The sequence below is a fragment of the Apostichopus japonicus genome, chromosome 6, assembly GCF_037975245.1.
Source record: "Apostichopus japonicus isolate 1M-3 chromosome 6, ASM3797524v1, whole genome shotgun sequence".
Taxonomy (NCBI): Eukaryota; Metazoa; Echinodermata; class Holothuroidea; order Aspidochirotida; family Stichopodidae; genus Apostichopus; species Apostichopus japonicus.
In genome coordinates, this window is record NC_092566.1 from 14,289,893 (window position 1) to 14,317,567 (window position 27,675).

Here is a 27,675-nt window from a genome sequence, read left to right on the forward strand (position 1 = left end):
AATATTGTATAGTTCAAGGTTATGCTAAGAAAACAACAAATGCCTAGATATAAACCCTGGAGTAAAATAAGTACTGTTGTAGTGTTTGGTTTCTTAAAAAGAGGATTATTTCACATGAACAACTTCCTGTCGACGGTGATTCTGTGACGGACTGGTTAGCGGTATGTTTTGGCTTCATCACTAACCACGTATGATTATAGTCTGCCTACACCTTCACAGACCAATTCGGTTGATTAGTGTGACCTACTGAACAGTTCGTCTCACATAAGATTCTAAATCAATAACTCACCAATCTCGTCTGCAGTTTTACTCGTCTCTCAGTTTATATGAACATCAGAGAAGAAATATATATTAATCTATTCGCTAGAGATATGCTAATGAACAATGAACATGAGATCCAAGCTCATTAACAGAGATGAAAAAACTAATTTTCAATTGTGTATCTTTCTTGTCTTCCTTTTATAAATATTTCACGTTGTTAGTCCTCATAGTCTTCCTTTATTCACATTTTCCATTGTGAATCTTTACAACACCAAGAAGATGAAGCTGTACGAGAATTGAAAACTCTATGTTCATTCCATGGGGTTCCTTCCATGCGTTTTCGAGCTTTTCAAAGTAATGATACGAAACATTGTAAGAAGAAATATCGTCAAATGCTTTTGGAAATGGCCAAAATCCATAAAGGTGCGTTTCATTACAGCGACTTAATGCATCACTGGTGTAGTAGAAACCTTTGAAATAGGAAAATATGAATTTGGTTAATTAATAAAGATGTTTAAGTTGCTACATAAGGAAATAAGGAACCTTAGGCTATTAGGAAGAAGAAAACCAAATCAAAAATAAGCGAGCGCGAGCCAGCAGTTTTTCGCTACTTGTAACAGCATTCTAATAAGTGGCGTGTGCAAATGGGGTGGGTAAGGATGGCACGGCCCCACCTCCGATTATCAGCCAGTGTTAAGTGATTCAGTCGGGGGATTTTTGCATTCAGCCATGGAAGAATTGGACCAATAATTCGGTTGTGTTCACGCCCCTCGCAACATCACACAGAGTATTTATTATAAACAGCCTTGCGTTTAGAGATAATTATGTAGCCTTAATTCATAACTAAGTTGTACATTTTTTGTGGTAGTAGTAATTTTGTTGAAATGATTTTAAAATTTAAAATATTTATAACATAAAATAGACCTAATCTATTATCAGTTCCTGGTCTTAGGATTTCACCAATAACTTAACCGAACAATTCATATTTTTTTTTTGGAAAATTTTCCTTTCATTGCCTTATCATCTATTTGATTTTATGGTATAGTATTGTGATGTCGGGAGGCTCACGAATTTTCCTGTGAACCCTGCAACCAGTGGCGTGCGCTTTAATGACTCTATGGCAGTGCCCCTCCATTATATAATATGACCCTTCCACACAAGTTCAGCACCATAACCTAATTTGTGGTGAAAATTTTGAATTTGGCCCATACCTTTGAAATCCTGTGCATGCGAGACGCTTAACCTTTGATAAATGAACCAGTAAATAAGACAGAACAATCACTACCTCAACATACATAATGATTAATTGTAAACTGTCTTACTGTGAGAACGGTAAATGTTAATTGCTCAAAGTTTAGGTTTTAAAGCTTTTCCAAAGTGTTTAGTGTGTTTTTCTTTCGAAGCCTTACCTGTAGAGGGGAGCTTCTTCTTTCCACGTCGAATCCAATAGTCATGGAAGGACTTATAATGATAAGGATGAGCTAGCACAAATACGTTTTCCTTGATGTTATAGCCGCTGATTGCTTTCATACACAGGTCCAAGGTAGAACGGCCACTGAAACAGGCTCCCCACAGATAGCCGTGATACTGCTGCATATCCGATACAAACTTCTTCAGAGAGGACTGTTTTGCAATTCCTTTGTATCTAAAAGAGATAATACTAACAAATTAAAGCAGACATAAATGAAAACATTATTATAAGTCTTTGTAATAGAGATATTTGGCGTGATAAACTTCCCCAAACAAATATGAAAATTTGTATGTCATCATTAAATTGACTATATTTAGCGTTACTTCGCACACATTGGCTCGATTAATTCCAAACATGACATCATCGAATGATATGTGCTTCATATTTTGTATGTTATTCTTTTATTCTTTATTGCTAAGTTTATTTTCTGTTTTGAAAACTGGAAGGTGCGTGTAAAATCGGAATAGTAGCATATACTTTTAAAGTTCAGAGCGTCTTCCATGTTCAGTTATAATTGCCCCTGGGCTACGGCTTCCGGCATTCGTCACACGTCATTTCAATCGTTGATTTCGAAATCGCATTTTTGAGGCCCATTTTCGTAAGTTTTACATTTATCATTATATATTGCATGTATTAAATGTAAGATAAGTTGCATTAATGTTTAAGGAAAACCTATATTTGAATTTAGTGTTCGATAAGCCATATTCGCCAAGATTATTTTAGATTTTACCAAGTCATACTTCTCCGTCACCATTGGTTTTAATATGTGTCTATAAGTTACTGAATAACATAATTTCGTATATTAAGCGTCAGGTTTCTCGTGAAATATTCTGGAATTTTAACTGTCTACGCACTTCGAACCTGTAGTAGGCTATATAGATTGAGACATATTCATTCCCATGAGTATTATTTCCTTTGCTGTTTAAGTAATTATGAACCATGTTTGATGTAGAAGTTTAAGATACAATGTTGTCAATTTCTGTATTGATTGAACCACCGCCACTACCTCACCATACCTATATACCGTACTACACTATGTATATATATATTATACCAGGTTTTACGTTACGCCATCGTTATTATTGTCACCCGACACCGTCAAATTGATACAAGGGCGGCGGAACCGGGGGGGGGGGACAGGGGGCACGTGCCCCCCACTTTTCCTGAGGTTAAAATGTGCCCTTTTTCTACCAAAACATTTCTAAATAAAAAAAAGAGTTAACAAAGCGAAACCCACGTCGAATGAAATATTTCGGGAATTTTTAAATGTTACTACCACAGGCGTAGGAGCCCAATTTGAATTGGGGAGGCTGTAACGACTTGCCCGAAAAATATTACCTACGCGCGCGTTCAACATCTTAATGTGCATATCATATAGGCATGCGTTGGTTATTACATCGCATGCCAATAACATACAATCATTTGCCGTGTTATAACCCTTCCAAATTGGTTAGAATTTTTGGGAAAGTCGTTACAATAATAATGATCATAATAATATCAGTTTAACCATTGAAAAACACATAGAAAATTATTTTTCTTTCAGTATTTTGACATGTTTCATTTGCTTTCATGCATGTATCGATCGCGTGTGCAGGGACTTGGACTTTATAATGATTTCACCTCATTTTGTCTTTTTCCTTGTTTCCCAATTTGCACATTAGATATTGCAGTGCTTATATGCATTGTTTCCTTGAGGGGGGGGGGGGGTGGTGGCGTTGATGGAGTGATGTGTATACGCAAATAAGATAATACAATAAGAGTTATAAAGGGTACTAAATATCAGGCTGCATCAGTCCAATCGAATTTCTGCTAAGTGCCCTTCGACGTTGGTGCCCCTACAGATTGAAAGTGCTTCCGCCGCCCTTGAATTGATATCATTGAACAGTGCGTTCAATACAAGGGTCAAGAGATCATTTCTCGCAGTCGTGCGTTTCCGTTTTTTTTTTCGGAGTCAAGATTTTTTATCGCTAACAGTGTGTATTTGCAAATGATGAATCTAACATATTTGAAGCTCGAAACATGTCTTTAAAGATAGCATTGGTTTCAGTGTCAAAACTTCTAACATTTTACCTGGAAAATATGAAAAGAAAAGACAGAGAAAAGTAAAATGTTTCATATCTTAGTGGTAGCAGACGATGACGGTTTGGGTTGGGTCCCCATGCAAGCGACGATGTAAAACACGCAACTAATACTTGTGCTTTGTATTTTACCCCTATAACAATTCCAGTAAGGAAGGTCGTCATTCCACTGTAAGCTTTTGCCACTTGTACCGAACATTGTTAGTTCTGCTTTGTTGACTTATGCATACTCTGGAGATCAATCATGATGCCAACCAACTCGAAATCATCTGTGAACCCTGCCCGGGTTCGAATCCCGGTGGAGACTGGAAGTTTTTTTCACTGTTCTGGATTTTCCAACTCACTACAATTTCAACTATATATAAATATTCATTTGGCTTTGTCGTTTACCTCCATTTCATTAACATGAAGTCTGTTCAAAGTATCTCTTTCGAGATCCGGCTTTAGGAATCTTAAATGATTTCGAGATGGTTAGCATCATGTTTAATCTCTAGTGTAAGGCAAACATATGTCACCAAAACAGAAATCGTATTGTTGGATACAGGTGACAAACTCCTACAGTGCAATTACGACCTTCCTTATAGGTTTCGAATCTCTGGACATACAATCGGCGTCCATCGTCTAATGGTTAGGGTGTCCGCATATAAAGCGGAAGGCCCGGGTTCGAATCCCGGTGGAGGTTGGAAGTTTTTTCACTGTTCTGGATTTTCCAACTCACTATGATTTCAATCATATTTATATTCATTTGCCGTTGTCGTTTACCTCTATTTCATTATCATAAAGTATGTTCAAAGTATCTCTTTTGAGATCCGGCTTAAGGAATCACAAATAATTTCGAGTTGGTTAGCATCGTGTTTGATCTCTGGAGTAAGGCAAACATATGTCACCAAAACAGAACTAGTATTGTTCGATACAGGTGACAATCGCCTACAGTGGAAGAACGACCTTCCTTACCGGTTTCGAACCTCTGGACATACAATCAGCGTCCATAGTCTAGTAGTTAGGGTGTTACCAGATGTATATATATATATATATATATATATATATATATATATATTTATATATATATATATTTATATATATATATATATATATATATATATATATATATATATATATATATATAAAACTAACCTTTTTTCAAAGATGCTCGGGTTAAATGAGGTGAGGTTACTTTTAGTTCCTGCATCAGCTGCAAAAGGTTTCAGAGGTGCAGCGTTACACCTGTAGATTTTCAAAAGGAGATAATATCCAAGGCCGTAGAAATTCAAGATGAGGCTATTATTTGAAAATAAACTAAAGAAAGTCGTCATGAATTACTGTTTTTGAGTGTGAGATTCCACATTTTCATATTAATTTACGTACGTAAATTCAATAATTAGGTTATATAATGAGGTAATAAACAGACTCAACGCACTTGCTCATGTCCCTGGTTTCTTTACCTTGCTTCGCCAATAAAAACAATCCAGAGCATTTGTTCCAAAATCTGTCTTCAAATTTAGTTTGTCTTCTTCCCTTAACTTTACGATACTGTACGATTTGTTATCCAAAAGATATATTACTCTAACCTGTATACAAAATCAGCTTCGTCTATATGCTTTCCACAATTAGAGTGAAGGAGAGAGCCACTGTTGCCCACCACACTGCACCGGGTTAGCCTATCAAACGTAGCTTTCTGTGTGTAAAAAAAAATGAACAATAAGAACAGAATGTCACACATTTTAATCTACTTCACTCTGTTAGAAACTGAGCCCTCGTGCCTAGGCATATAACTAGATCAACGTATTTCATTCATCATTAAACAATGTAAACTTTCCTTTTTAAATTGGTATAAGTCTCATTCTAATATCTTGAGAAAAGGCCTCGCCAATTTCCAGCTAAAAAAAGAAGTGACATTATGATTATCCTGGAAACACAGATCTTACTGTTGATTTCGGCTCATAGCAACCAAGAAAACCTGGTATAACTCTTGTCACTAGTCAAATCATTTCAAAACGTTTTATAATTTACATATCTGTCCCTAAAACATTTGTAAATTTCTTTTTGATTGGACAGGAAAAACCCTCGTCATTTGACGTCGAAATGGTAACAGGCTAAGAAATCTTGAACGCTCTGTTTATATTTCTTTGTTTGGGGATTACGTAATACCTCATCGCGTGCCCTTAGCGATGACGCTTGCAATCTACAAACGTAACCTGCACTTTCCCCATACCCTGCTCCGTCGTGTTAACCTATAATTTCATTTTCAACGCTGTTTCATTAACAAAATTACTTTTATTCTATTTAGCTCTCTTTTAAAAGAGTAAAAAGTTAATATCAAACACTCCAAGCAAAAGCTTTTAGCCATGTCGGACCGTTGTTGTGGAACAAGTTACCATCAGAAATACGAAGCCTCACCTCTATCAGCACTTTCAAAGCAGCGTTAAGGACGTTTTTATTCAAACAATCCTATTGTTAAGTGTATTCAATTGTATTTTTGAATTTTGGATGTTGTCTTGTTGAACCCTGGGATTTTGCGCTATATAAGCATCGGTGTGATAATATTATAATAATAATAACTGTTGAACTTAACATGGAACAGGGAACTTAAATTTGGAGACGGTGACCCGTACACTTGTGAAACATATCACTTGGCATTTGCCAGAGTGAATTTTGTTTGATACTTCAAAATTGTTCTCCAGTTCGGGAATCTTTGAGGACAAATTTGGCAAGGCAGTTTTTACTTGGGAACGAAAACTACCATATCTCTTCCCTGTATAATAATGGAATTGTCCAACATATTTGTTAACGTGAGTTACAACAAGAGCGATCTTGTCACTTTGCTTTGTAACGATTACCTCAACCTCGCCAATTAACTGACCGACTCCGCGAAAAATCCTGCTATGCGCGACTTATATAGGTCAACATTCTCATATGTCTATATATGTAGTAAAGCACACGCAACAATGAAAAGGAAATAATTCAGAAACGAACTACTCAATCAGGAAATATAAATGTTGAAACCAGCCGATTCACACAGAGATTACAGTAACTACTGTAAATCTAAAGTTTTGTACCACAGTAAATACTGGATCGTGCTGACAAATCTGATAAATCTTAAGTTTACAGTAAGAACTGAGGATATGTGTAATTCCAACAAGTCCCAACAACTTGAATTGTTAGAATTACACATATCCTCAGTTCTTACTGTAATCCTAATAGCACATGCTACCGAATTATAGCACGATCTAGTTTCTACTGTGGTACAAAACTGTAAGATTTACAGTAGTAACTGTGTTCTCTATGTGTATCGGGTGTTGAAACTGAAGGTTATCAAGTACGTTATAAGATTCAATCTACGTACATATAGAAGTACCTTACAATACTCCGATTAGTGTAAGTTGCCCGAAGAGTTAACCGGAAATAGTCTTATAGGGATCGCACTGAAGTGATTTTGTTTGCATATTTTCAGTCATAATCAGTCTTTTCTATGTTTTGGGAAAAAATTCGCAACGAGAACTGGCATTTGGGTTGTTGATCACTCTCCATGCTGAACTTCGACCCTCTCCTAGCCCAAATGGAATTTGATAATAGCCCAAAACATCATATGGTGGGTAGGAAATGTTTTTCGAATACTTCTATCTATGCTCTAACGGCATATTGTGACGATTTTAGTGTGTGGACCTACCGAGTGGGAACGGTCACTGTCATATTCTTATAACTTACTTTCCATGCGGATCTTAACAGTCTACATTAAAAACTCCTTTTAATTCTGGTCGCATTATTGTTCCTTAATACCAATGGTTCTGTAGGGTTACTGCTGCTGTTTTTCCTGAGAATATTATGTCCGTCAGAGTCTAATGTTGTTTGTTTTCATTATTTACCAATTATAATACAGGCTGAGTCCACATTTGCCCATAAGATGTTAGTGAACTCTCTTTCTTGTTCGTAACAACTGTATAGTAGAGGATATTAGTTTCGGGAGAGTTTAAGTTTGTTCATATAAGTATCCGACTCGAAACACGAACACTCTGAGTTTCCTTTTGTCAATTTGCTTTGGAACTAAACTTCGATCATAACTTTCTTGTTACCTTCGCATTACATTATCGTATTTGTATCACATGGTATTTACCTGCACGGAGAACGAGTGTCCATAAATTATCTAGACCTATGTGCACATACAATCATACAAGTTAATGACTTTAAGAATCTTGCAGTGAATGATCCGAAAGCCTGGGCTGGTGAATGAGGTAAAACATAGGAAGTTGATGATCCCATGTTGTTAAATGAACCAAGGACAGCACTGACCAGGTAGACACTGACACACTTCACTGAACAATGATGTAATTCTTACCTTTGGTAAAGATTTATAAAATGTGGATGACACTTTCCATAAGCCTTTCTCGTAGACAAAAGGTAAGGTTGATCCGATCGGAGAATTTTCTTGAGTAACAAACAAAAGATTAGTTATATTTGATCCCAACTCCTGGTGAATTCCTTCCCTATGACAAAGAAAAAACAAAACGTTGCCTGTCGGTAGAACATAGTAATGTTTATCTTTGTATTTTCTTTCAATAGTGGTAAGCGGATATAAAGACCAAAGACCCACCCACAACTGAATATTATCCTTTGAGCATTTATAGGGATAATATTTGAGGAGAATTATTCACGATCATGCTATAGAAAGTAACTGCATGTAACTGAAGGAGCACTTTTCGAAAATTCCACCTGACAATATTACATAAACCAAATGCACAAGGCGCTCAAACGGTTACCTTTGATGGTTTTCATGATAACTGCAAGCCTCTAAACATATTCTTGCTATACATTACACCATAACTGTGCGTCTCATTTTAACTGCATATGGAATGTCAGGTTATATGAACATTGAGAGATTCGTGTGCATTTCTAACACTGCAGCAGATATACACCCTCGGTCTGCATAATTAACCACCCACAACGAATGGTCCTGTATGTGAATAGGTTAGATGAATGTTGGTGTGAACTGGCAAGCTGCAACAAACATATTGTGAACTTTATTTATTACATTAAATCCTTATTACAATTGCACCCTAAATTACATATTTGTTGGATTCTCCGTTGAAAATTGTTCAGTTGTGTCAATATTGTGAACACCTTATTATTCTGCATTAAGTGCCAAATGCTAAACCTAGCCCAAAATTTGTTGATAAATTTATTAAGAAATATTGTTAACCCATATCCTGAAAATGGAATGGTTGCATAATCACACCGGAATTCTAATTTGTTTGCAGTTTAGAGGTATTTTGACTTCTATGCATATAAAGAGATGTCTAATGTACAAAAGAAACCTTGCTCTATGCCAGATAGTAGCAGTGTATCTAGCGCCGAAGTTCTATAACAGAGAAATTTTCCTTACCAGAGTAAATAGTTATAAACGAAATATATTTAATTCAACAATAATTGCAATCCCTGAAAAGGTGATAGATATTGTCTTTATCTATCACTTGTTCATGTACTATGTAAGCGTTAATATTGGTTCGGGTGGAGGAAGGGGAGGGGTGTAGCATGTTATATGAACGGTGCTTGTTCTCCTACTATTTAACAACTGTATGTCAATATATATTGCGTAGTCTCTATAATTATGTAACAGACTGACTATAATTGCACCATACAAGCAAATCTATATAAAACGTGTGAATCATAGCAGCTTTCTATCTATAGCTGTGTAACAAATAATATTGGAATGGTCATCAGTTAAAGAAAAAAACATAATATGGGGAATATTCAGTAATAAAAACTATAGTGAACATCATTGCCAACATGTTTTATGTGTGGCGATACACACAGCATTCCTCCTTGATATAGGTTACCACAATTATACGGTGTCCACTTGTCAACTGTCCCGCCACCATTGTCATCATTTACTTAATAACATATCGTAGTTTGCACGCTATATGTAAACTACTAACCTCAGTGTTTCAATGTTTCTTCGGTTGAATTTGTGTTCACGTTGTAACAACTTTTCATACAGAAACAATTTCTCATTCTGCTCATCCAAAATTAAGGCAGTGTGGCTGGAGATATTCCTGTGACGAAAATGATAAAAATGCTCCGTTTTGAACTGCAACAGAAGGATTGTTGATATTGTGATCAAATCTTTTGCAAATGCCTATACTTATACTATTGAAAACTCTTTTCCGCAGGCCATAAGGCCTAAGCCTCTGCTCTAAACATGAACCCAACAACATGGTAGATCATAAAATGTCAACAATAATGGGCAAATATGTTCAACATTTCGCCGAACGTTGGTCATCGTATCAGGTAGCAGAAATACATATAGAAAAGAAAGAACAACAAACTTCAGTTTCACATGCATGTTGGGCAAAACTAGACTACATTGATTAAAAGCACGCTCTCAGCTAGGAAATTTTTAGAGGGCGGGCCAATTTCATATGTTTCGATGGTTCACCGTTAATCACGTGACACGGTATTTGTAATATACTGCCAGTGTACAGTGTACCCTGTATGTAAATATACGTACAGTATTTGCTGACCAAATTGTTGTATTTTTTAAGCTTTTAACACCCTCCCCCCAGTTTTGCACGTTTTTTGGACATTTGGAAAGCTTACTCCCTAAAAATAACCAAAATTACCTCAATATAATACCACTTCTCTCTGGGACCTGACCTGTCTGAGCTTAGAGGTTCAGAGCATAGCAAAGAGCATCCAAAGTCAATGGATTTATCCTTAGGCCTACACTACGGTTAGTTAATCGACGAATGTGTCAATTTAGGGGTATGAGAGAACTTGACAGAGCAGACATTTTGTGGCCAAATTCAGCTCAATTGTACGGTGCATAAGCACAGAACCTTAAATATTTTGAGATCATAACATTTCTGAGGAACTACTGTAATATATAGCACAGTTTCATGCAGTGGTAGCATAACACACGTAACGTGTATATTGCGGTGGAAGGCACAGGTTGCTTTATTGTGGGTCCCAATGCCAAAAGCAGTGAGCGACAAAACGGACATGAAATGAAAAGTGTACTTGAGCTGGTGCTACGTACGTGGACTGGGTCTCCAAAAACGATCTACTGGAACAGAGATCGGGGATCGACAAAATGACCAATGCTACCTTCGCGGAGCATTTACTGGCATGGCAGATCATACGAGAAGGTAGGCAGCAAATTATGCTAACGACTAACGTTATATATTTACTATTTAGGCTACTGCATACTGTTTTCCGGCGGAAGTGTTTGGTCTGCCGCAGGCTTCATTGTTAAATTGTTCAATAGATCATGCTAGCTAGGCCTACTACTACGAGTACTACAAACTAAGGCAACTAATACACCGAGAGACATAGGCTAGTACAGTAGTAGTATAGTCAGTTTTGCGAAGTTCGGACACCCCTAAGAAATACGCGATTTCACGATGAGACAACCTACAGCAAGAGCCAATTGCACGAAAAACTACGAAGTTACAGTTATTTTCTCTCCAAAATGACCCAACCATATCAAGTATACACTCTAAAAACAAAAGAGTGAACTTTTCACTCTTTTCACGGAGTGAAAAAAATTTAACTCCAAAGGAGCGGAAATTCACTCCATTAGACAACAGAAATCTTCGTATTTCAAAGCTAAAGTACTTAATATTCACTCTTTACAAAGGAGTGAACAAATGAGCCAATCAAATGCTAAGAACGCTCACTCTTACTTTGGAGTGAAGGATCAACCAATCAGTCAGTACGCGTTTCTTCGAATACAGAAATATTTGTAGTTACGCCATTTTTTTTACTCGTTTGCCTTCGCTCGTTCTTGTCGTTTTACATCTTAAAACATGTCAGTTTCGCAGTGGCTTGAAGAAAGGGGATTTGGACGTGGTGGTATTCAGTTGTTTGGAGGTAAGGTTAACAATCAAATGTTGAAAGAACGTGAAATTATATAGAATTTAGAAGGTTGCCATGGCCGCAGGTCGTCGTTGCCTACAGTCGATTGGCTAGGCTCTTAAACGTTACGCTTAACAGTGTAGCGGAAACATTTAACATTAGGCTTGGTACCATACACATTAACACATTGGCTAGTTGTTTGGAGGCACAGGCACTCGTAACGTTATGTAGGTGTATAGTATATAAACACGCCTACATAACGTTACGAGTGCCTGTGTTCGGAGGTAAGGCCTATGCCTAAGGCTAATGTTAGGCCTATGAGTAATGGGCCAGAAGTTAATGCAGCTAAGGTCCAGGAATTGTTTTTTCTTAATGAACGTTTTCCTTTATGATTTTTTGTTATTTCACGTATCAAGTTGTAACGTCACAAACTGAAACAGAGACAGGTGGAAAATTCGGAATAAGGGGAAATTTCCTGAAAGAAAATTACAAAATAATAGTAGAAACAATCAACTTCGGACGACAAACAATTGCAATGTTCAATCATAACTATCATGAATAGCAATAGCTAATAATATATATGTATGTCCCTCTTTACAAAGTTCACTAGGTCTATATCAATTTAACCTCAATATACGGGAGAATAATACTACATGGCATTAAGGTTAAATAGCATTTACAGTACAAACAATTCAGGTATGTTTATGGTCCTACGCAGCTGAGAAAGAAACTTATGCCAAAAGATTGCATGACCTTCTAACCCCTTAAAAGCGAATATCCGAAGAGAGTTACAAATGCCTATACACAGTGTATGGACATAGCAAATGAAACACCCTCCAAAGCAAACACAAGATTCGTCTACTTTAAGATGGGTACTATCTGTGATGTTGAGTAACTTCTTCATTCATAGTACAGAGAGCAATGAGTAATAATGTAGAAAACCAGTCAGGGTCTGAAAGGAATATCAATAATTAACAACGTTGCCCTTTACCAGTCAATTATACAACAAAGATGTATCCCCTTTCACTATTTAATTCACAAGGGAATACAAAATTAATATGGACAGAAAATAGAATTAATCTATCAACTGTGTTGGAAAATCTGAATGATTGCTTACAACAGGGATGTTAATGGTCCTATGCAGCAGAGAGAGAAACTTATGCCAAAAGATTGATTGAACTTCTAACCCCTAAAAGGGAATATCCTAAGAGCGTTATATATGACTACACACAGTGTATTGTTCTGTTAGTGCAGTACCAAAGGTAAGGACCATTTGTTGTGTTTGGTGTAAAGGTTATTACCCTTCCTGCTTCAACTGTTGGATAGTTTTTAATAGACAAAATTGATAGTGATGTAAAGACGTTATTTTGTCAACTAAAGTGTACCACAGAATTATAAACTAAAAAAATCTGTCCATTATATCCATAACCACACATTTTTAACTGGGTAATAATGATTTGAAATAACTTTGTCGTTTCAGGTAGGCTGTGTGCACCAACGTTGGCCAATTTGTTAAGGAGAAGCCCCTGAAGTGTACCCAACCTTTTCTGCTGGGCCAAGGTCCAGACAGGAGGCCAACCCAATTCTTTTTCATTTTTGATTCAACAAGCTCACCAGTTTGGGACTCCATCACAGTTGCAATTGGCAGGATTTTTAAATTTCATTTGTTTTAATATTCATTTTGCCATTCCATTAACAACATTTTACAATTATATTTTGGAAGGGCTAATATTTAAGGTGCATAGTAAGACCAGATAAGGTAAGTCCAAAAGTTAGGTCTCTGAATGTTTCTCTGGCAAATGTGTGAGCATTCATAGATTCAAAGATTAAAGGTATGTAGACAGGTAGCTATTACTTCAGTTGAAATATCATAACCCCCCCCCCCCAAAAAAAATAAAGTATATATATATATATATATATATATATATATATATATATATATACTTTTTTTGGGTGGGGGGGGGGTGGTTTATGATATTTCAACTGAAGTAATAGCACCCTGTCAGAGGGGTTATGACATTTTGCTATCAAATTTTGTCAGCTTAAAATTAAAGTGGATATTACTTGAAAAGTGCAGCTGCTATTTTGACTTTTTCAGAGACCATCTTACTCAGAATTTCATACACTTCTATATGAATGGGAACTTTGACCTGTCTGTTTACCTTTAAATTCCAACTTTGGTTATTCTTTATTAACAAGTTTGATAGTTCTAAGAAGCATATGAAGGTATGTTTTATTCATTACGTACTGCTATGTTAGTAATTAAAAGGTTTAATTTAACCTTTAATGAATGATGCATTCTTTGTAAAGGAATTATTCAATAGCATATTATGAACTCAAAATTTAGACTACTTGACTAACTTTCTATTTTGATATATTTTTCATTCATCTTTATTACTTTACATGGTACCAATTAGAGCGGGAGCCCAGAGGGTTTGGTTAGCTGGGAAGGTAACCAATTGCCTTGTACGTCACAATGTTCACAGTGCATTCCTGTATATGAAACCAGACGACTGGCAAACCGGCTCTGGTGGGTGTGGCTGGGAGAGCAATTTTAAAGTCACCTAATAGCTAACCTAGATCAGCTTTCATGGTAACCACATCAAAGTAAGTACAATGTGTCAGGTACAGTATGGCCCCAAGAGCAACAAATGGCCATCGCCAGTAATTATTGGTGGTGGGGTACCCCTGCCAGTCATCAATAATTGACCCCTCACGGCTGACCTAGGTCAGCTCACGAGGTAACCAATTGAAACCTACTGGAAAATGATGGTTAGGACTTCAGATACAAGGGATGGGCATTGCCAGTGATTTTTATTAGTGGGGTACCCCTGCCAGTAAATCCCCAAAATGCCCCTCCTCTCATTGACCTAGGTGAGCTCATGATGTAACCAGTTGAAACCTACTGGAAAATGATAGGTAGGACTCCAGATTTAAGGAGAGTCATTTCCAGTAATTTCCACTGGTGGGGTACCCCTGTCCATTGTCCCAATTGTCAATTGTACTAAAAACAGTGAACAAATTAAAGTTTACCTCTAATAATAGGTCTTCATATAAAGTTATTACACATACTGACATAGGGGAGGGTTATAAAAAGTCATAACTTCTTTCTTTCATGGCATGGAATTTTTTATTCACAGTGGTTATCGAGAGGTCAAAGTCAATGATCAGAGTTTATATATAGTCCTCTCAAAGAAACCAAGTTTCAGGTCATAGGTCGTAGTTATTGTTTTATGGTTTTTCACAAAAAATGTCCCCATGCTAAAAGAAATTGGAATGGCAACAAAAATCACAAACAGTGAATCATTCACCAGATTAATATATTTTTCCTTGACCCCTGGAAACAGGCTGGTGACACTGGCATGGACCACGTGTTTCAATCAGACAATCACCTTGGCATTAGTAAAGCTACGGTAACTTGAACGGACCACTTCAGAACAGCTGAATGAAATGAACGTAGACTGTCAAGAACATACTTCCTGAATAACCACACAGGTTGTGTTCAGTCATTTGAGGCCACCTATGAGTGGTTACACTGTATCTGGGGTGTTTCGGGGAGTCTTGGGGTGTGAGCTATAATATAATGTGAGACAGTGGTTGAGATGTTGGGACAATGGACAGGGGTACCCCACCAGTGGAAATTACTGGAAATGACTCTCCTTAAATCTGGAGTACTACCTATCATTTTCCAGTAGTTTTCAATTGGTTACACCATAAGCTCACCTAGGTTAATAAGGGGGGGGGGGGGGCGGACTCTGGCAGTGGTGGCCCACCAATATAAATTACTGGAAATGCCCATCCCTTACATATAGAATCCTGCCAATCATTTTCCAGTAGTTTTTAACTGGTTACTTCATGAGCTGACCTAGGTCAATGACAGGAGGGGCATTTTGGGGGTCTACTGGCAGGGGTACCCCACTAATATAAATTACTGGAAATGCCCATCCCTTACATATAGAGTCCTGCCAATCATTTTCCAGTAGGTTTCAACTGGTTACTTCATGAGCTCACCTAGGTCAATGAGGGGATGGGCATTTTTGGGGGTCTACTGGCAGGGGTACCCCACCAATATAAATCACTGGAAATGCCCATCCCTTACCTATAGAGTCCTGCCTATCATTTTCCAGTAGTTTTTAACTGGTTACTTCATGAGCTGACCTAGGTCAATGACAGGAGGGGCATTTTGGGGGTCTACTGGCAGGGGTACCCCACTAATATAAATTACTGGAAATGCCCATCCCTTACATATAGAGTCCTGCCAATCATTTTCCAGTAGGTTTCAACTGGTTACTTCATGAGCTCACCTAGGTCAATGAGGGGATGGGCATTTTTGGGGTCTACTGGCAGGGGTACCCCACCAATATAAATTACTGGAAATGCCCATCCCTTACCTATAGAGTCCTGCCTATCATTTTCCAGTAGTTTTTAACTGGTTACTTCATGAGCTGACCTAGGTCAATGACAGGAGGGGCATTTTGGGGGTCTACTGGCAGGGGTACCCCACTAATATAAATTACTGGAAATGCCCATCCCTTACATATAGAGTCCTGCCAATCATTTTCCAGTAGGTTTCAACTGGTTACTTCATGAGCTCACCTAGGTCAATGAGGGGATGGGCATTTTTGGGGGTCTACTGGCAGGGGTACCCCACCAATAAAAATTACTGGAAATGCCCATCCCTTACCTATAGAGTCCTGCCAATCATTTTCCAGTAGTTTTCAACTGGTTACTTCATGAGCTGACCTAGGTCAATGAGGGGAGGGCATTTTTGGGGTCTACTGGCAGGGGTACCCCACCAATATAAATTACTGGAAATGCCCATTCCTTACACATAGAGTCCTGCCAATCATTTTCCAGTAGTTTTCAACTGGTTACTTCATGAGCTGACCTAGGTCAATGAGGGGAGGGCATTTTGGGGGTCTACTGGCAGGGGTACCCCACTAATATAAATTACTGGAAATGCCCATCCCTTACCTATAGAGTCCTGCCAATCATTTTCCAGTAGGTTTCAACTGGTTACTTCATGAGCTCACCTAGGTCAATGAGGGGATGGGCATTTTTGGGGTCTACTGGCAGGGGTACCCCACCAATATAAATCACTGGAAATGCCCATCCCTTACCTATAGAGTCCTGCCTATCATTTTCCAGTAGTTTTTAACTGGTTACTTCATGAGCTGACCTAGGTCAATGACAGGAGGGGCATTTTGGGGGTCTACTGGCAGGGGTACCCCACTAATATAAATTACTGGAAATGCCCATCCCTTACATATAGAGTCCTGCCAATCATTTTCCAGTAGGTTTCAACTGGTTACTTCATGAGCTCACCTAGGTCAATGAGGGGATGGGCATTTTTGGGGGTCTACTGGCAGGGGTACCCCACCAATAAAAATTACTGGAAATGCCCATCCCTTACCTATAGAGTCCTGCCAATCATTTTCCAGTAGTTTTCAACTGGTTACTTCATGAGCTGACCTAGGTCAATGAGGGGAGGGCATTTTTGGGGTCTACTGGCAGGGGTACCCCACCAATATAAATTACTGGAAATGCCCATTCCTTACACATAGAGTCCTGCCAATCATTTTCCAGTAGTTTTCAACTGGTTACTTCATGAGCTGACCTAGGTCAATGAGGGGAGGGCATTTTGGGGGTCTACTGGCAGGGGTACCCCACCAATAAAAATCACTGGCAATGCCCATCCCTTGTATCTGAAATCCTAACCATCATTTTCCAGTAGGTTTCAACTGGTTACCTCGTGAGCTGACCTAGGTCAGCCGTGAGGGGTCAATTATTGATGACTGGCAGGGGTACCCCACCACCAATAATTACTGGCGATGGCCATTTGTTGCTCTTGGGGCCATACCTGACACATTGTACTTACTTTGATGTGGTTACCATGAAAGCTGATCTAGGTTAGCTATTAGGTGACTTTAAAATTGCTCTCCCAGCCACACCCACCACAGCCGGTTTGCCAGTCGTCTGGTTTCATATACAGGAATGCACTGTGAACATTGTGACGTACAAGGCAATTGGTTACCTTCCCAGCTAACCAAACCCTCTAGGCTCCCGGTCTAAATGCATCTGTTTAAAAATTGGACACTCTTAGACTGTTTTCAGACGCCACCATTATTTTGAACTTTGAAACTCTGTTATGAGTACCCTATAACATGAAATTCTTTTAGGTGGGTATTGTTTTCAAAAAGCAAATTGAATTGTTGTGATCCAATTCCCATAGTTAAAATATTTAGATTTTTTTTTTTTATTTAAATATATTTACTAGTGCCTTAATATGAATTAATAATACGTGGTATGTACTGAGTTAATTTCCTTTCAAATGTTTGCATAAATTACTATTCTAAACCTAAAAGTGTTGCCACCCAGAGGGTTGACGGGTTTAGATGTACATAGGATGGAGCGTTTAATTACTATCTGTCAGGAATTAACCATTTTGCTGTAAAATATCGGTTCACCAGTCATAAACAGTAGTATCCCAGTGTGATTGTTGTTCTTCATACATTTTTCACAGATTTATAAAGACGCCAAAACGAGTTCGAAAATAATAAATGTTTGCATATTGCAAATTGAAATTGTAAGATTGAGTTATTTGCAAAAACATTTTTGAGGTATTGCCAGCACACTCTGGTACATGTTTCATAGCGTAACTAGAATTATTTTTTAATTATAAGAAAATCACATTTGTATGAGGGAAACATACAAGTGGGGTGAGTGAATCATTCATTGCATATTTTTGTGCCTTTGTATGTTTGTAATTTTGCTTCATTCTGTGTTTGTATATGAAACTTGGTATCATTTTCACTATTTAATATATATTTAGTACCATAAATTGTTGTCTTTGTCCTTTTTTATATTTGTTAACAGTGTCTAAATCTAGTAAATCGTCTTATCATCAGCGTAGTAGCCCATTCCATTGTCTTGATCTTTGGATGCATCCTTGTTTAGCAATATTTCTGTGAATAGATAGGGCCTTTCCATTGAGTCTCAAACTCATTCTATCAATCCCGTCCCTCAAAATCAGCTGTAAAATATCATTAACTCTTTAAAGAGTGAAATTCACTCTTTTAAATGAGTGATTCTCACTCTTTCTAGAGTGAAAAAGCCCACTCTTTCAGAGTGAAAAAGCCCACTCTTTCAGAGTGAAAAGCTCACTCTTTGAAGGAGTGAACATTCTCACTCTTTTGAAAGAGTGAATTTCACTCTTCATGGAGTGATCACTCACTACACTCTCAGAAAGAGTGAGAATTCACTCCAAACGAGTGAAAATTCACTCTTTTGTTTTTAGAGTGTAGTTTCAGGTGATTTATACCATGAGATATAGTTTTGGGGTGTTTTAAGGCTTAGGTGTCCGAACTCCGCAGTGTCCATGCTACTGCAGTGCAGGCTGCTGTACAAACTGTAGCCTAGCCTAGGCCGAACATTTCATGAAGTGTTATTTATGCTTTTCTACTTATATTCGCCTACTAAGCATGATCAGTATGGAAGTGTGCGGTATCATGTGTCTGGTTTATGATTCGGTAGCTTTGCAAATATGAATAGGACTTAGCCTAAATTAGTGTAATATGGATTTGGTAGGGAGATCTCCCCACAAGAAAATTAAACTCGAAAGAAATGCAACTTCACATGAGCGGAGCAATAGCAAAAGTAGGACTACTGTAGCCTAGCTCCAGGCCCAGATTTATAAAATTATGCACCATGGAGGGCCTGCCTCAATTTGATGGTTATTCCTGTCAAGAGCATTTTTGATATGGGCATATTTATTTTGTAACTGTAAGTCTAGTATGCAATGAGATACGTGAGGGACGGGCCTATACGCAATAAAGTAACTGTTTTCATTTCCTACTCTAATTTACCAGCACAATTATAGAGTTCCTAGCAACAAATAAATTAGTCTGACAACTTGAAAATTTACTGCATATTGGCATGCATGGTCATTCTCAGTTATAGACTACTAATTTGTGTAGCCATTTCAGTTCTTAAGTGGTGAAATAACCTCGAATCTGCTGAGCAACTCCAAGATGAATTAAGTTACTAAGGCATTGGGTTCTTTTACTTTTTTAAGTCTAATATGCATAGGCTAGGATATTTACTTTGCTTCACTTGTTTGTCAATCCGCATAGCCACTTTAGCTGTGGATGATTCTCCACTTGCAAAGAAAAAATGTACGCATTAATTTAAAGGCCGTGGCTATTCTTACAACTAGTCGTAACAATTATTTATAAACTATTCTTATGACATCGGCGAATTCATGCGCAGTTAAGTAAATAAAGCAACTGCGCATGTAGTAGGGGTTAACCTAACCCTAACCCCTAACCCTAACCCAACCCTTAACCGGAAAATATTGTTACTCCTAGTCGTCAAAAAAGAGTACTCCTAGTTGTAAAAATAGCCACGTTAAAGCAACTGAGCATGCGTAAAAGGGAATTATTGTTACAACTAGTCGTAAGAATAGCCACTTTGTAATTTAAACTCTTTCACCCAAATTAGAGTTTGCCTATAATACTCCCAACTTGGTATAGTAACTTTAAAAAACGGTAGCGGCTTTTCCTGTAACTGTAGTGTAAAGTGATAAATGATATTACTAAGTTTTCCAAATTAATTCAAAACTCAAAAGTCTTCTCAGAAAGAAGCTACACTAGCTCTACAGGCTCCTTTGTTGAATTAGTGAAGGATAGTAGATATTGTTCACATGTTTATGCATTCATAACATGATAGTTTGCTATCATCGTTGTTTAATCATAAAATCAAGGACAACATAAACAAATCAATGTCACCAATAATTGTGAATGCCACCATTTTATGTTCGACAAAATTTATCACATTTAATTTAAAGGATACACCATGCATGGCACATTGACGGACACTGAAGCGCATATTGTAGTTGTAATAACGCACCAAATATGCGCTTCATCGGACATGACGCACCATTCCGGGGGTCGTTGAGTCCGTCTTACAATAATTGATAATTTCATCATGATATAGAAATTAAAGACATTTGCCAAAATATAACCGCATCATAGGCTTCATAGCTCTACACATAATCTTATCATGCAGTTCTAAAAATTATACAAAATGAAAATGATACTACTGATTTGTGAGAGAACTAGAATGGTCACCCATTATATACCATATCATGTTTCTATAGTATATATCTTTTAAACACTTCATTGCTTAGGGCACACCTGTAGAATATTCCGTAATTTTTAGTCTTGGAAATAAGCAAAGCCTAGCTATATTTTTGAAAGCAATTATGCATCCCTGAACATGATGAAATTTGGTGACATATTAGTGTATGAGCAAGCCTACTGGGACATTGCCATTGTAACATCAAACGTTATGACATTTAGTGTATGTAAGGTATTAGTAGATGAGTTATAATACTGCAGGTGTATACTACTAACATAGAAATAAGAACTATAATATAAATTGTTGCACATCACTAGTTTAGGTTTGCACTATATTAGTAAATGGACCATTCTTGAATACTTGCAGAGTTGACACTATACATACTGTAAATCATAAAGCAGATGTGATGAATTTATGCTGCCAATAGCAAAGTTCTGTATTAACTAGTAGTGTTATTACTGTTCTGTGTTTGCAAAATTGATTTGAATTTTTGACTATTTAGTGAAGGGCAAAATGTGGTATGCAGTAATTTATTTTGGAAGTTATATAATTCACTATGTCAGGGATTTGCTCACACTGGACAGCTACTGTACGCCCAGCAGTTCTGAATGCCACCCCGCACAAACAGTATTTAACCTTTTTCGCCCAGCACTTTTTGATGATAATTTAATAAGTTTTACCATAACCAAAATCTGGGAGAATATATGGCACAGAATAGGAATATAGCACCACCTAAGCATACTTCATGTGCAAAATTTGTCCATTTGGGGGGGGGGGGTACCCCACCCATGAAATCCCTCTCCCAGAGTGTGGATCACACTACCGCCCAATCTGCCTGGCACTCAAATATTCATGAGCACTTCCCTGCTATGCGCACAGTATGCATTCTGATATATTATTAACTTTGCACATCCCCGGTATTATTTGTCTTTTTCAGTTGAAGGTGTGTGCCCAATTAAAAAACTCGAGAGGTTGGTATCCAAACTGATCAACCAGAAAAGATAACACCAGTTCCTCAATGAAAGGCCATGCCCAACAGAGGCTGATGCAGCAATGCACTCCAGCAGCTATACCCCAGTGGAGACTGGTAATTTTTTGATGTACATACTGTAACCATTCCATGCTGTAAATAAGTCTACATTTTAACTAGGTCTGCAGTCTACTACTGTAGGACTCTATATGACTAACCAGATTTAGGACATTGGACACATTTATTCATTTATTGTATTATGTTATATTAATGACATAGACATGTAGTGCTAAATATGGTGCTAATACAGCCACTGGAGGTCTGTAAATGTGAGGGACCCAAAAATGTTCAAACCCCACAAGTTAATGAAAACAGCACCTGTAGTATTTTTCCTTATCTCTGAAAAATAAAGACATTTACCAATCTTGTAGAATGTGCTACCTACCTGTCTGAAGCATTTTGTGTTCAAAAATTGCACATTTATTCTTTTCTTTTTATGTTTTCTTTTTATGTTTCATGATGATGTGGCATCATTCGTACATACAGTACAGTACTTGCACTGCTTAAAGATAGTTACTCTTAACTGCCTATACTGTAGTTGTCATCTGATCAGGTTGTCATGTGCATATCGTTTCATATCAGCGAAGACATTGACATTTTTGGCAAATTTTGAGTGTGAGCTATATTTCTAGTTTAACGTGTTAGGGGCAACATTAAGGGGTCTACTTTCACCCAGATTTGAACAATAATTTTTAGTTATTACAATGAGTGCAAGTTACAATCTCAGTGAATAAACAAACATAACATTTATGCTGGCTCCAACCCAGTTACCTTGGCTATGAGCCTGAATGTCTCTTTTGCAATTAAAATCAAATAAATCATATCTTGGAAAATCATTTGAACAGGTATATCTTTGTGACACTTCTGTCCTCACACAATGCCATAAATATGTCTTTTTTCCATTTTCATTTTACATTACAGATGTACAGAACATCCTTGGAGGAACAGTACAGCACAGCATAGCGTTATGGCATGATGGATGTTTTGCAAGCAGATATAAGGGTTGGAACTGGAAGTATTTGTGTTGGATTGTTTCATTAATAAATGTGTGCTTCTCTACTTTACGTAAGATTATTGTCATATTTCTTGTTCTCCAGTGAAAGCTATGGATTTGCATAGTGAACGTTGTTAACATGGATACGGACAATTTTGAAATAGCTGATGTCAAAGCAGTTTCTCAGCTTATTTAAATACCATACATCAAGGACACAAGAGTGGACAATGGGAGTAACAAGTATCCAGAGTGTAGATATCACAAGGCTTCAAGACAATTGAACAAACTGTACCATAACAGACAACAACAAACATGGTGTCTCAGTAAAATGAAGTTACTAAGCTAGTGCAATGTATCATAAGAATTTATCTTCTCCATGGTGTCAAACATTGATTGTTGCATTCAGTGCGTTATGTATCCTTCTCCTTTCTGTAGTATTTAGCATTGATTTGCATGTTCATTCATAGTGTAAGTAAACTACATAATTGATGTCATCAAAGTTACAACTGTGTCATATTAAATAAGTAAATGATTGAAATATTGGTTTCACTACATACTTGATTGTACACTATTTGGCTTTCCATAATAGCAATATCTGATCCTTTTAAATACTGTAGCTTGTTCAGTCATACCAGTAGTTCTAATGTGACATTGATCTTGGGTTATTTATTGTTGGTACAGAATAACTTGTCTTTATTTTGTATTGTGTGAGATCAATTTAACATAACATATTTTGTGATGTCATAGAGTGTTGAAGAGGTACTCTAACTTGCAGCTAGTAGTGATAAAACAGTTCATTCAGTGCTCTCATGATAACCCCAGTCGGGCCCAGTGGCAGATGGAGATGTTTGAAATGCAGGGGACATTATAGGGTCTTTTGAAGTTTTGGCAAAAGTTCTTTTGCATGTAAAGCTGCTATACTTACTGTATCATGGAGAAGTTCCACAATGGAGGCATGGCATCTCCTAGCCTTCTTTGGGTATATGTTCTTGCATTCCGTATTTGGAACACTGCCCTACTATTGTTTGTATTGCTTATTCTAAAGTTAGGTAAGTCAGTATTGTAACATGTTTTTATTTTTAACACATTGATTGCATCTGTACAGTTCTTACATTGAGTTCAACTATATACAATAACCATGAGCAGGGAAAACTTACCACTATCTCACTTGCATTTCTTAATGTTCAAGTGACCATATTCATACTTTAACCAAAGCATTTCTTCCATATTAGATAGTGTTTATCCAGAGTAGGTTACAGGATATTTTCAAGGTGGGCTATGTAGTATTGTCCCCAATTTAGCATGCTATAATTGCTAGAATATTTAATATGTTCCTAGAGGTATTTACTTTCCAAATTGTTCTAAGGCATTCTAATTGAAAGCATAAGATGCCTGAATGTCCCAGTGAGGTAAATTTCCTGGAAGGTGGTAATAAAACCAGTTTCAAAACTTTGACAAAAGGTAACCATATTTGAATATCTGGTTTATTTGGGGCCAATACAGCATACTCTGGTCAAGAGTTGGCGAGGAAGCCACCATATGTTTGTAGTAATGCAGTAAAATGTAGTAAAGGCAGCTGGAGGAGTCCAGTTTACCCCTGTGCCGAAGGTCATTCATCTTTTAGGTTTTTGTGGAGAACACTTTAACCTTCCCAACCACAGAGCTCCCAACTGAACCACAATTCGCGGGTTGGACCCGCATTCTAACACCCAAAGCCCCTGACCCGCTCAAGCATCCCAAAAACCTGCATTGTAATTGACAAGTATACATAAAAAAATTGCATCAAATTTGGACTTAGCAACCATCATTTCTTTAGCATTTAGCATAATAGAGTATGAAACCTTCTCTACATCATCATTTGAACCTCAAATTAGGCTATATTTCATTTCATTGGGGCGAGCAGCGAACATTTTCACGCCACGGGCAAGAATGAATTATCACCTACTACTCAATTTATTGATGTTACACACAAAAAACTGCATATTTCTCAGAAAATTGTGGGTGACAAAAGCCTTTCTAGGTGCCACCAGTTTACATGTGGGCATCACCAGGATTCCCAAAAAAAAAATTAAAAGGGGAGGGAGACACCCCCCATACACCCCTCCCCCAGGACGGCAATTCGTGGCATGGACCAGCATTTGCCTTCTCAAGAGTTGGGAGCTATGCAACCATACCATTAACGACATATCTCTATAGGCCCAGGGGATTGAATCCTTAGGTAGCCGTCCTGAGCTAGTGCGAATCAGCAGAGAGAGGTTGTGGATGCTACGCCTTCGCACCATTCAACCTCATGGGCTCAACATTCAGGAAGGACATGACTAACTTTTCTTCATTCCCCCTCCTTCTCCCCTTGCCCCCTCCCCCATTACTCCTCTTCTCATAGCTTTTTCCACCCCTTTTTTTCTCCACACTTTTCTGTCGTTGTCCTTCTCCAGTTTATTCCCTACCCCTTCCCTTTATCCTCTCTTTGTCCCTCCACTGTTTATCTTCTACCTATCCTCTTCCCCTGTTGGTTTTTATCTTTCATTCTTCTCTCCATCCCTTGTCTACTAACCCCCTTACATCTATCTCTTTGTGTTCACCATGCTCATTAACCTGTCCGTATTATGTGCGTGTTTTTTCTACACAGGCTCTCTAGTGGATAAGCTGTTTGCTCACTGTTTTATTTTATTTTGAACTCAAGTATTGAAGAACGTTAGGCCAGAAGCAAGTCGTTTCGTCAAATAACAGTACATAAGCAGCACACATTCAGTCACATGTTTATAGAGAATAACACGACGAAACTATTCGCATTTTATTTCTTCAGCAATTTCTCCAACAAAAATCGGCAGCACGAGATCATACGGGCCCATATGACTTTCCATAACAACTACCTGCTGTTACGAGCTGGTATAGCGTTTTCCCAGCAGTACAATATGCACTGTTCCATATAGCAAATCGAAAAATTGCGTAACTCGAATAGCACACAGTACAATTACACAGTGTGCCTTTAGGTTACGCATCACTGAGAGGCAGATTAGAATCTCGGAAATCTGATACCTTCGCGGTAACGGTACCCATTTGCGTATGCTGTTTAGGTTGAAAGTTCAATTGTTCGGTTTGGTATCTGGTGGTATGTGCTTATATATCAACTATTTTATAGTTTGATTGTATACTGTTTTATGCAAACATTATTTGTATTTCATATGATATTGACTTGTTCATTGCATTGTGTGGGTCAACCAACTTGGCAATAATGTTGCAATGCCGTCCATATACCTCGCGAAAATATGAACAACCGTTATTCACCACAGTGGGTTTTTTTTTCACTACATTATATATATATATATATATATATATATATATATATATATATATATATATATATATATATAGCCATATTATGTACCGTTCAGTATAGCATGTTACTTTTGTTACATGGTTATATGATTTAAATAATAGCTTCATGGTCGTTAGATTACTTAAAGCATGTAGGAAAATATCTCTAAATGCAATGACAGTTCCTCCACCTGACTAAATATCTGTTGGTGGAAAAACGTGTTTCGATTACAGTGTCGCGAGTGCCCAGTGTAACTGTAGTTCCCTTATTAGCCACGGTTAACACGTTGTAGGGAATACCAAATGCATTTAGTATAAAGAGTGAGTAGTAATATGAATAACCATTACATGGTCAAATATTGCTCAATATTCTTAGCAGTGTATACGTATGATGTACAGATGCGGTACACTTTTTAGTTGACACAAGTTTGATTTGTGTTCTGGCAAGCAGTCTCCTTAAATGACCTATAAAGCTTTAAGGGTGATAATGTGGTCTTTATTACAGATATAAGAAAACAGTGAATTACTGAGGAACCATACTGAGAACCAAACTTATTATATTTTATTATTATATATTTTGGATATTAAATTATTGCCTCGACGTCTAAGTATCACATTAGCAATATAAAATTGTTACAGCATACAGCATACAGCATGCGGCATACAGCATACAACATACAGTACAGCAAACAGCATACAGGTTAGAATAAGAAAAGAGCAACCCAAAGTGTTCTGCCACTTTAAATGAAAACAGGATCCAAGTTTGGCAGGCGACTTTCATAAGCATTTCGAGTAATTCCTAAAATAATATTACAAGTGAGAACACTTAAACACACGTTGTCGTTATTCAACTATTACATTTTAGGTCACTTGATCATAACTAATTTGTTTCTTTGTCATGTGATTGTAGTGTCAATTGTCTTTACTAAATTTCTAACAGGTTTTGTTACAATCTGCGTTTACACATAGACGGCGCTGGCATTTAATGATGGGCTTACCTTGTTGTAAAGATGTTCCCTTGGTATGTTGCTGTTGACTGTACACTCGTGTTCCTTGTGTTGATATTGTCTATTCGTTCTTCCGCCATACACGCCATGCTATTAATTGTCAATGAATATCGTTGCACATAGTACTCGGTGTACCACAAGCCAACGGTTACAGTACCTATAATACACAGTCCCAGACAATATCGTTCCATGTTGGTTTACTCCCAATTAGAATATGAACAGCATCATGTTTAATGAATGATAAATGCTGGTACTGATGATCACGAAAATTAAGAAAGTTCAGAAGATCCACGGAAGAAAACTAACTCTTCAGAGCGCGAGTACTTGAGTTAAGTGACACAAACTGTAGGTATGCATGTTATAGCAAACATTATATTGACAATGCAGCTATACGATATGTGGCGCAAATCCATTTGACGATATAGCAGGAGTGTTTTCGACGGTTAGATATGCTAAGAAGTCGCGTGTATAGGTTATACGATGTAAACGTGTGTAGTTAAGATATGTTAAGAATTCGGAACACACTGACA

At 37.5% G+C, this 27,675-nt stretch overlaps 1 protein-coding gene and 1 long non-coding RNA gene across 2 annotated transcripts; one reads left to right on the forward strand and one right to left on the reverse strand.

Moving 5' to 3' along the window:
- On the reverse strand, positions 1 to 27,493 carry LOC139969058 (CMP-N-acetylneuraminate-poly-alpha-2,8-sialyltransferase-like). The gene is made up of 7 exons (XM_071973800.1): positions 27,137 to 27,493; positions 9,741 to 9,857; positions 8,144 to 8,291; positions 5,379 to 5,485; positions 4,945 to 5,034; positions 1,671 to 1,906; positions 1 to 731 (listed from the first exon to the last, which is right to left on the reverse strand). Exons 1-7 carry the CDS (start codon positions 27,334 to 27,336, stop codon positions 499 to 501), a joined length of 1,131 nt encoding a protein of 376 aa, XP_071829901.1. The 5' UTR covers positions 27,337 to 27,493; the 3' UTR covers positions 1 to 498.
- Positions 9,794 to 13,539, forward strand: LOC139969060 (uncharacterized). The gene is made up of 2 exons (XR_011793642.1): positions 9,794 to 11,673; positions 13,139 to 13,539. It is a non-coding gene; the product is annotated as an uncharacterized lncRNA (long non-coding RNA).
- Positions 27,494 to 27,675: the final 182 nt, after the last annotated feature.